This window comes from Colobus angolensis, unplaced genomic scaffold (assembly GCF_000951035.1).
Source record: "Colobus angolensis palliatus isolate OR3802 unplaced genomic scaffold, Cang.pa_1.0 Scaffold86, whole genome shotgun sequence".
NCBI lineage: Eukaryota > Metazoa > Chordata > Mammalia > Primates > Cercopithecidae > Colobus > Colobus angolensis.
This window is the reverse complement of record NW_012122487.1, coordinates 1,631,076-1,642,331: the sequence shown is the minus strand read 5'-3', so window position 1 is coordinate 1,642,331 and position 11,256 is coordinate 1,631,076. Positions and strand designations below refer to the sequence as shown.

Here is an 11,256-nt window from a genome sequence, read left to right as displayed (position 1 = left end):
ATTCTGAACTTCAATCTAGATGCTGTGCCTCTGTGCCAGGTGTCAGAATCAGTTAACCATCAGCACGTGTATTCTGAACTTCAATCTAGATGCTGTGCCTCTGTGCCAGGTGTCAGAATCAGTTAACCATCAGCACGTGTATTCTGAACTTCAATCTAGATGCTGTGCCTCTGTCAGGTATTTCTACAAGCCACCATTTCCTGACTGAATATAAATAGAACTTTGAAATGAGGTGAGACCATTTTTCAGCCTCTTTAGAATTCACGGCATAATTCTGTTTTTTGTTTTTTAGGCTGCCTAAAAAAATATATGCAAGCAGAATGGAATTTCAGTGTAAAATAATTTCTCGTCATTTATACCTGATGTGTAACTTTTGTATTGGTATTTCCTAAATAATTATTAATCTCCTTTTTTCCCCAATTATACACAACCATCTCCTGCTCTCTGAGGAGATGTTGCATTTTCAGCTGATTTTGACCAGCTTTCTTCCTTTCTGTTTTTTTGATATTGCTTTAAGTCCTGGAATACCTGTGCAGAATGTGCAGATTTGTTACATAGGTATAACGTGTGCCATAGTGGTTTGCTGCACCTATCAACTCGTCACCTAGAATTTAAGCACAATATTTTTTTAATCCAGTCTATCACTGATGGTCATTTGGGTTGGTTTCTTGTCTGTGCTATTGTAAATAGTGCTGCAATAAACATACACGTGCATGTATTTTTATAATAGAATGATTTATACTTTTTGGGGTATATACTCAGCAATGGGATTGCTGGGTCAAATGGTATTTCTGGTTCTGGATCCTTGATGAATTGCCACACTGTCTTCCACAATAGTTTAACTAATTTACATTCCTACCAACAATGTAAAAGCATTTCTATTTTTCCACAGCTTCACCAGCATCTGTTATTTCCTGACTTTTTAATAATCGCCATTCTGAGTGGCATGAGATGGTATGTCATTGTGGTTTCGATTTGCATTTCTGTAATGATCAGTGATGTTGAACTTTTTTTATGTTTATTGGCCACATAAAAGTAAGTGTCTGTTCATATCCTTCACCCACTTTTTGATGTTTTTTTTTGTTGTTTTTTTTTTTTTTTTTTTGTAAATTTGTTTACGTTCTTTGTACATTCTGGATATTAGATCTTCGTCAGTTGGGTAGACTGCAAAAATTTTCTACCATTCTGTAGGCTGCCTGTTTGCTCTGATGATTGATAGCTTCTTTTGCTGTGCAGAGGTTCTTTAATTAGATGCCATTTGTCAATTTTAGCTTTTGTTACAGTTGGTTTTGGTGATTTCATCATAAAATCTTTGTCCATGCCTATGTCGTGAACGCTATTGCCTAGGTTTTCTTCTAGGGTTTTTATGGTTTTGGGTTTTACATTTAAGTGTTTAATCCATCTTGAGTTATAATGTGTAAGGAACAGGTCCAGTTTCAGTTTTATGCTTATGCCTCTCCAGTTTTCCCAGCACCATTTATTAAATAGGGAATCTTCTCCCCATTCCTAAAGTATTGAGAAAGAGAATCTCTTTTCCAGTTTCCCATTTTATTTTATGAAAAAAAGTCAGTTTTTAGTGACATTTAACAGAATTAATCAAAATATTGATCAATTACTATTGTAAATAATTTTATATTTTATGCTTTAAATATATAAAAATTAAATGTATTAATATGATTTACCAATGCATCACGTTTATGAAAATTATTCAGTGACATATATTTTCAATAAAGAAACACTATGCAGATAAAAGATAATCCACATTTTTGGGGAGTGCAACCTTATTACTTCCCTCCATTGCAAAGGCAGATCTCTCACAATTTTCTGTATGTGTTATCTTGATTTTCTTTTCTGATTCACTCTTCTACCTACCCCAGTATGGCTTCTGCTGATTAATTCTATCAATCCAGCTCTCAGTCAGCTCTGCACTGCCATGTCTTTTCTTGCTGTAGTGCTCAGTTTTAACTCACATTTTCCGTAAGTCTGTTGATTCTTTTTCTAAGCACATTTATTTTCTAAATACACTTTTATCACCATTCCCCCTTGTCCTTCTGCTGTGAAGGTATTCCACGTCTGTTTTCTTTGTGTCTCTTCTGTTCCCCCACTTTAACATTGGAAGGTCCTCAGAATCCAGTTTAAGTCTTTTTTTCCCTCTCCACTTGCTCCCCACATGACAGCCTTCATTTTTGGCCTTTCCATTGCCAGTTAGGAACTTCCAGATATGGTATTCCTTGCAAACTGCAAACTCATTTATCTGACTGGCAATGTACATTTTCAATTACATGTTGAAAGTCAGTTTACAGAGAATATCTCTGCTTTAATTTCTAGACATGTCTCAATCTACCTCCTGCTAAGAGGAATTCATTGTTTTTTTACTTCCTCACAATTCAGCAGTCAGCATAACTGATATTAACTCAGCATTATTATTATTCTTAGATTTCTTTCCTGACAAAAATCAAAGATACAAGAGAACAGTGACTGTATTTTTTATGCTCACGTTTATATCCTGAAGTCAGCATATAACCTGGTATAGAAAAATACATTTTTCTATAACTTGAATAAAATTGATAGTTAACTTAATTAAATCATCTATTTTTAAGTCAAGGTATACAGTCAGGGTTGGTGTTTTATCTTAAAGAATAAACAAACACAAGACATTTTGTGTAGGAAAAATTTAATGAAAAAGAAATTAATATATTGGCTACATAAGAAGAACATATATTGTTACATTAACCACAATGTAAAGGTACACATGATATTACATAAAAATAATTTAAATCTTAAAAATAGTTACATAAATAAATATTTAAATAAATAGATGAACAGAGACATCAGCATGGTTATCTGTAAAGGACTAGTGCCTGCACAGATAAACACAATGCTTCTTTACACTCCTGAAAACATTTGAAAATTTTGATTCAACTCATGGTGGTTATAGGAGAAATGAGTCTTTGAAATGGAAGAACTCATGAAAGTGTGAGATAATGTATAGTCAATGAGGATCATTTCCATGTTGAACAAGTTTTCAATCCTTCCTCCTTAATCTTTTTTGCAAGTTTGTTGAAAAAGTGAGGGATCTCATGATTTCTGCTCTGACAACCTCCCAGGCACAAGGACTGTATTTCTTCTCCATTAGATAGAGAGTGATTCTTTGGAAGTATTTCCTCACAGCCAGGATGGAGTCCTCATTCATCAGCAGAATCTCTTCCACTCCAACCTCCTGTGTCACACAGGCTTCCAGGTCATTCAGTTGCTGGTAAAGTTCAGTGGAAAATTTTTCTAGGAGATTCTGTTCCCAAGCAGCAGATGAGTCCTTTGTGCTGAAGAGATTGAAGGTCTGCTGGATCATCTCATGGAGGACAGAGATGGCTTGAGCCTTCTGGAACTGGTTGCCATCAAACTCCTCCTGGGGGAATCCAAAGTCATGTCTGTCCTTCAGACAGGAGGAAAGAGAGATTCTTCCCATTTGTGCCAGGAGTATTAAGGCCCTCCTATGACCCAGGCTGTGGGTCTGAGGCAGATCACAGCCCAGAGAGCAGATGGATTTGTAGCTGAGCACCACCACGGCCATCAGTAAAGAAAAGGACAGGGCCATTGGGATGTTGCAAATATTGCTAGGCTACTTGAGGTGGGTAACCTTGAACCTTGGCCTCTAGGTTTTCTGAAGACCTTGCTCTGTGCATGGGTCTTAAATAGTGAACATACTAATTTCCATTTTCTAAATGCCCTAGTTTTACTTTCTATCTCTGTTTTTGCTTTCTTTATTCACTCTCTACATATGTTTAAAGATGTTTTTCATTTTTTTTCATCATTGCCTACTTTTCCCCTGCACTCAAAGCCTTTATGGTATTGTTTTTCTAATTGAAATCTTCATAAAATTTTAATAACACAGATTTGGCATATCTATTTATGTATACTGTGTAAACTTCTACTTCACAGATAAAGACTATAAAGTTTGCTCTTTTTATTCGATGTAAAGTTAAGAATGACAGAAAAGTTAACCTAAAATCTAAGTTTAAAATCTATTGACATTTAGCTTAATTTGATGAGTATAATTGTAGAATAACTTTTAATGTAATTTGTTCATGTAAATTTTGTTGTATCAAATTACATATGCAAAATAAAAATCTATATAAATGCACATTAATCATATGAATGTAATTACATACCTAATCATTCAAAATTCAAAAAAATATGAACCAGTTGTTTAAAATTTTTCTCACAGTATATGAAGCTTTGAATTTTGCTTTATGTGAGAAAATAATTTGTAAACTTCACTAGCTGCAATATTAATCCAGATATTGCCAACACTTTTTTCTTTTCAGCACTTGACATACATATTGATGTGTTGTATAACTTTAGTAGAAATAAATCATATAAGATAAGGTATTTGCAATGAATTCTCAAAGTCTACAAAACACCCTGAAGAACTGAGGATCAAACCAAAGTAATAACCATAAGACAGTCAATGGCAGCCCAAAGGTATGCAGGTTAAAGCCACATATTGTGATAAGACTCTAAGACCCAGCAAAAAAATGGACAAAAAGTCCTCCAATCACAGTCATCGATTTGACATAGGTTTTTAACATGATCTTGTAAATATTTTGTGTATCTTCATGAACTCAATATCAGTGCTTCTCATGTGATACACAACAAAACCCAGTGAGAAAGATGAATATTAAGCAATCAAATTTTGTTGGAGAGAGTTGTTGGAGGTCACAAGCTGTTGTAATCTGTCAGACTTGTTTATACTATGAGAACTAATTTTTCTACCCTTCGAAGAAGTAGCATTCCAATAAACATATGTGACTTAGAAAATATTATCAATTAAATCATTTTGGCATTTTTCATCGAAGTACAAATTCCCTAAAGGTTTTCAGAAGTTCCCATCCAAGTCAATTATTATCGAATAAAAAAGATCATGTTTGTTCTAAATTCATAAATATATAAATATTGAATATTATCAACTAAAGAATTAACTTTCAGAGTGGTCCTGAACTCTGACTCTAACTTTTTATTTTGCATAAGAAGTTAGTTTGTCTCAGCCCTATAGAGGCTGAGTCCTTAAACGGAATGAGGTCTGCTTTAGCAAATCAGCTACATAGTAAGTGGAGTTTTTACTAGTTTCTCTTTTTTTCTTCTACTAGGAAGTGTTCAAGAATGAGGCTATTTTGCTTCATCATGGCCATATTTGCTGGGAATATAATAGACAATGACAAAAATGTCCATTAAGCTCTTACTGAGAGCCAATAATGCCCATGTAGTTTACTGCTATAACCAGTGGGATTCTAGTTTTTTTAAGGTGCATGTAGATCTGGGGATTCCAATTGCAAGAGCAGCACAATATCATCCTCTGCCCCACATTATATTAACCATTTATGACTTCATCTCTGATCTGCCCTCTACTTTGTTATAACTGAAAATAACTAGCCTGTTGTCAAATACAGATTCACGTATCTAAATTCAAACTCTCCCATTCACACAGTTTATAGGAATCAGACAGTTTACTATTCCCAAAAGTGGGGAACAATATCCTCCGTCCCCTAGATCATCCTACAGCTTTCCTTCCCTGGATCAAATCCCCAGAATGTGTATGTGAACTGTAAATACTTGTGACATCATTTTTCCATCATTTATAAATTTCGGCTTCAAATCATGTGGTAATCTTTAGAAGACACTAGTAGAAAATGAGCCTGTTTATATAAAGGTAGAGATTATGAAATGGATCAATTTTAGAAAATAACCAAACACATTTTATTATTCATTATTTTAAATGATTCATTTAAATTCTTCATATCATTGAACAATTAAAGTATTATACGTTGTGAAATGTGCCCCGGGGTTTCCATAACAAAGGAGTCTTCATTTCAGAAACGTATATTTTGTACATTAATTTAGTGGTTTATTCAGTCAACAAGTTTGTATTGAATTTTGGGCTCATCCTTATTATCAGACCCTGAGAATACAGGCAAGTTTGCCCAAGTTATTATTCTTAGTCTTTAAAACACTGGGGGAGAGAGTATTTTTTTTTTTTTCACTTGAGATTGATTGGGAATTTTTGCATATACATTTTTATGTAGTATTTTACTGTGAAAATTTGTTTGTATTTTGATTTCTTTGATTTTCATATTCAGGTTAGTGTGAATGATGAAACAATATAAATACAATTTTTAAATGGTCTATACAGTGGTTCTATGTGGCATTCACAACAACAAATATATTTATATTTCTCACTTCACTTTTCCTAGAAAGTGAAAGTGGTCTGATTTTTCATCTTAATTTGTGGAAACAAAAAGAAAACAAATGTATGTCTAAATGTGATAAACCTGTAAGAGGAGAAATACCTAATGTACATGATGAGTTAATGGGTATAGCAAACCAACATGACACATGTATAGCTATTTAACAAACCTGCACGTTTTGCACATGTACCCTAGAACTTAAAGTATAATAAAAAAAAAGAATGACCAGAAGGGAACTTAGAAAATATCTTGAGACAGATGAAAAAGAAAATACATCATACCAAAACGTATGTGATGCAGTGAAAACAGAGCTAAAGGGGATACTGAAAGCTTTAAAAGCTTATATTAAAAAGGAAGAAAGGCCTCAAACCAATGAACAAACTTCACAAGTTAAGGAAGTAGAAAAAGAAGAAATAAACACACAGCTAGGAAGAGTAAGAAAATAAGAAAGATGAAATTTTATCAATAAGAAATTAATAAAATACAGAATAGAAAAGCAATTAAAAAATCAATGGAACTAAGTGTTGGTCTTTTGAAAGGATCAGTTGAAAGCTTATATTAAAAAAGAAGAAAGATCTCAAACCAATGAACTAACTTTAAAAGTTAAGGAACTAGAAAAAGAAGAAATAAACACATAGTTACGAAGAGGAAGAAAGTAAGAAAGATGAAAGAGCTTAGAAAATATCTTCATTGAGATGAAAATGAAAACACAACATACCAAAATGTATGTGATGCTGTGAAAACAGAGCTAAAGAGGAAATTGAAAGCTATAAAAGCTTATATTAAAAAAGAAGAAAGACCTCAAACCAATGAACTAACTTTACAAGTTAAGGAAGTAGAAAAAGAACAAATAAACACATAGCTAGGAAGAGGAAGAAAATAAGAAAGGTGAAATTTTATTAATAAAGAAATTAATACAATACAGAATAGAAAAGCAATTAAAAAATCAGTGGAACCAAGCGTTGGTCTTTTGAAAGGATCAACAAAATTGACAAACCCTTAAGTGTATTAAGAGATAAGTAGAGAAAAATCAAATAAAAATCAGAAATAACAGAGGACACATAACTGATGGCATAGAGGTAAAAAGGATTGGCCGGGCGCGGTGGCTCACGCCTGTCATCCCAGCACTTTGGGAGGCCGAGGCGGGGGGATCACGAGGTCAGGAGATCGAGACCATCCTGGCTAACACAGTGAAACCCCATCTCTACTAAAAATACAAAAATTAGCCAGGCGAGGTGGCAGACGCCTGTAATCCCAGCTACTCGGGAGGCCAAGGCCTGAACTCGGGAGGCGGAGCTTGCAGTGAGTGGAGATCTCGCCTCTGCACTCCAGCCCGGGAGACAGAGAGAGACTCCATCTCTAAATAAATAAATAAATAAATAAAAAGGATTATAACAGACTACTATGAGCAATTATACTCCAACAAATTGATTAACCTATAAGAAATATATAAATTCCTAGAAACAAACAACTTACCAAGACCAAATCGTGAATAAATAAAAAATCTGACTAGACCTATAACTAGTAAGGAGATCGAATCAGTCATCAAACTTCTCAGTAACAATAACAACAACAACCACAGCAAAACATAATCGGATGGCTTCAGTGGATAATTCTATCCAACATTTAGGGAATTAACACCAATCGTTCTCAAAATCTTCCAAAAAATTGAAGAGGAAGGAATAGTTTCAAACTCATTTTATGAGACGAGCATTTCCCTGATGTCAAAGCCACACAGGGATACTACAAGAAAACCACAGATCCATTTCCCCGATAGATATTTTTGGCATTTTTGGAAGAAGTAAAAAAATCTGTCCTATTTTTCTACAGCTTCACCAGCATCTTGTTATTTCCTGACTTTTTAGCAATCGCCATTCTGAGTGGCATGAGATGGTATCTCATTGTGGTTTTGATTTTCATTTCTCTAGTGATTAGTGATGTTGAGCTTCTTTCATGTTTATTGGCCGCATATATGTTTGTTTTTAAGAAGTGTCTGTTCATGTCCTTTGCCCACTTTTTGATGGGCCTTTTTTTTTTTTTGGTAAATATTTTTACGTTCTTCTTACATTCTCAATATTAGACCTTTGTCGAATGGGTAGACTGCAAAAATTTTCTCCCATTCTCTAGGCTACTTGTTCGCTCTGATGATAGATAGTTTCTTTTGCTGTGCAGAAGCTCTTTAATTAGATGCCGTTTGTCAATTTTAGCTTTTGTTGCAGTTGGTTTTGGTGATTTCATCATATAATCTTCGCCCATGCCTATGTCCTGAATGCTATTGCCTATGTTTTCTTCTAGGGTTTTTATGGTTTTGGGTTTTATATATAAGTCTTTAATCCATCTTGAGCTAATTTTTATATAAGGTGTAAGGAAGGGGTCCAGTTTCAGTTTTCTGCATATGGCTCTCCAGTTTTCCCAGTAGCATTTATTAAACAGGGAATCCTTTCCCCATTCCCAAAGTACTGAGAAAGAGATTCTCTTTTCCAGTTTCCGATTTTATTTTATGATAGAAATGTGTCAGTTTTTACTGACAATTAACAGAGTATTAATCAGAATAATGATTAATTACTATTGTTAATTTTATATTTTATGCTTTAAATATATAAAATATTAAATGTATTAATGTGATTTACCAATGAATCACATTTATGAAATTTATTCAGTGACATATATTTTCAAAAGGGAAACACTATGCAGATAAAAGATAATCCACATTTTTTTGGAGTCCAACTTATTACTTCCCACCTTTACAAAGGCAGATCTCCCACAATTTTCTATATGTGTTATCTTGATTTTTTTTTTCTCATTCATTCTTCTACCTACCTCAAAATGGCTTCTGCTGATTAATTCTATCAATCCAGCTCTCAGTAAGTTCTGCACTGCCATCTCTTTTCTTGCTGTAGTGCTCAGTTTTAATTCACATTTTCCATAAGTCTATTGATTCTTTTTCTAAGCACATTTATTTTCTAAATATGCTTTTATCATCATTCCCTCTTGTCCTTCTGCTGTTAAGGTATTCCACCTCTCTTTTCTTTGTGTCTCTTCTGTTCCCCTACTTTAAAATCGTGGAAAGTCCTCAGAATCCAGTTTAAGTCTTTTTTTCCCTCTCCACTTGCTCCCCAAATGACAGCCTTCATTTTTGGCCTTTCCATTGCCAGTTAGGAACTTCCAGATATCGTATTCCTTGGAAACTGCAGACTCATATATCTGACTAGCAATGTACATTTTCAATTACATGTTTGAAAGTCAGTTTATAGAGAATATCTCTTCTTTTAATTCCAGACATGTCCCAGTCTACCTTCTGCTAAGAGGAATTTATTGCTTTTTTATTTCCTCACAATACAGCAGTTAGCATAACTGATGTTAATTCAGTATTATTACTATTTTTAGATTTCTTTCTGGACAAAAGTCAAAGATACAAGAGAACAGGAACTGTAGTTTTTATGTTCATGTTTATATCCTGAAGGCAACATATAACCTGGTATGGAAAAATATATTTTTCTATAACTTCAATAAAATTATGATAGGTAACTTAATTAAATCATCTATTTTTAAGTCAGGTTGTACAGTCAGGCTTGGCATTTTATCTTGAATAAACAAACACAAGAAATTTTGTATAGTAAAAATTTAGTGAAAATGGAAATTAATATGTTGGCTAAATATGAAGAACATATATTATTACATTAACTACAATGTAAAGGTACACATGATATTACATAAAAAACAATTTAAATATTTAAAATAGTTAAATAAATAAATATTCAAATAAATAGATGAACAGAGACATCAGCACGGTCTTCTGTAAAGGACTAGTGCCTGCACAGGTAAACACGATGTTTCTTCACACTCCTGAAAACATTTGAAAATTTTGATTCAACTCGTGGTGGTTATAGGAGAAACGAGTCTTTGAAATGGAAGAACTCATGAAAGTGTGAGATGATGTATCAGTCAATGAGGATCATTTCCATTTTTAATCAGTTTTCAATCCTTCCTCCTTAATCTTTTTTGCAAGTTTGTTGAAAAAGAGAGGGATCTCATGATTTCTGTTCTGACAACCTCCCAGGCACAAGGGCTGTATTTCTTCTCCATCAGATAGAGTGTAATTCTTTGGAAGTATTTCTTCACAGCCAGGATGGAGTCCTCATTCATCAGGGGAGTCTCTTCCACTCCAACCTCCTGTATCACACAGGCTTCCAGGTCATTCAGTTGCTGGAAAAGTTCAATGTAGAATTTGTCTAGGAGGGTCTCATCCCAAGCAGCAGATGAGTCCTTTGTACTGAAGAGATTGAAGGTCTGCTGGATCATTTCATGGAGGACAGAGATGGCTTGAGTCTTCTGGAACTGGTTGCCATCAAACTCCTCCTGGGGAAATTCAAAGTCATTTCTGTCCTTCAGGCACGAAAAAGGAGAGATTCTCCTCATTTGTGCCATGAGCATCAAAGTCCTCCTGTTATTCATGCTGTGGGTTTGAGATGGATTACAGCCCAGAGAGCAGCTTGACTTGTAGCTAAATACCAGCAGGGCCATCATTAAAGCAAAGGGCAATGCCATTGGGAATCCTGAAGATGCTGCTGGACTGGTTGATGAGGAGTAACCCTGAACTCTGGGCTGTAAGTTTTCTGAAGACCTTGCTCTGTGCATAGGTTTTAAATAGGGAACATACTAGCTTCCATTTTCTGAACGTCTTCATGTTTCTTTCTACTTCCCTTTTGGCTTTCCTTTGTGTAATGTCTACATGGGTATAGAGCAGTTTCTCAACCACTTTTATTTTCATTATTACCTCCTCTTTCCCTGCCCCATAGACTTTTTAGAAATTTCTTTCTAATTCAAAGTTCCATTAAGTTTTAATAACAGGGACACACCATATATTTGTTGAGGTACTCTACATATCTATTTATAAGGAGTGTAAAGTTTAATCTTTTTATTCAACTTAGTGTTAAGAATGACCAAATGGGCCGGGCCCAGTGGCTCACACTTATAATTCCAGCACTTTGGGGGGCCAAGGCAGGTGGATCAC

General features: G+C 34.5%; 2 protein-coding genes across 2 annotated transcripts; both read right to left on the bottom strand.

Moving 5' to 3' along the window:
- Window positions 1-2,667: 2,667 nt before the first annotated feature.
- On the bottom strand, window positions 2,668-3,657 carry LOC105503445 (interferon alpha-4). Its single transcript, XM_011930344.1, has one exon. The coding sequence runs from the start codon at window positions 3,593-3,595 to the stop codon at window positions 3,026-3,028; it is 570 nt and encodes a 189-aa protein (XP_011785734.1). The 5' UTR covers window positions 3,596-3,657; the 3' UTR covers window positions 2,668-3,025.
- A 6,204-nt stretch (window positions 3,658-9,861) lies between these two features.
- On the bottom strand, window positions 9,862-10,840 carry IFNA14 (interferon, alpha 14). The gene has a single exon (XM_011930343.1). The coding sequence runs from the start codon at window positions 10,788-10,790 to the stop codon at window positions 10,221-10,223; it is 570 nt and encodes a 189-aa protein (XP_011785733.1). The 5' UTR covers window positions 10,791-10,840; the 3' UTR covers window positions 9,862-10,220.
- Between the last annotated feature and the right edge of the window lie 416 nt (window positions 10,841-11,256).

Bases quoted from the DNA above. Each gene is read 5' to 3' on its own strand.
- IFNA14 (XM_011930343.1), bottom strand. From the start codon at position 10,790: ATGGCATTGCCCTTTGCTTTAATGATGGCCCTGCTGGTATTTAGCTAC.
- LOC105503445 (XM_011930344.1), bottom strand. From the start codon at position 3,595: ATGGCCCTGTCCTTTTCTTTACTGATGGCCGTGGTGGTGCTCAGCTAC.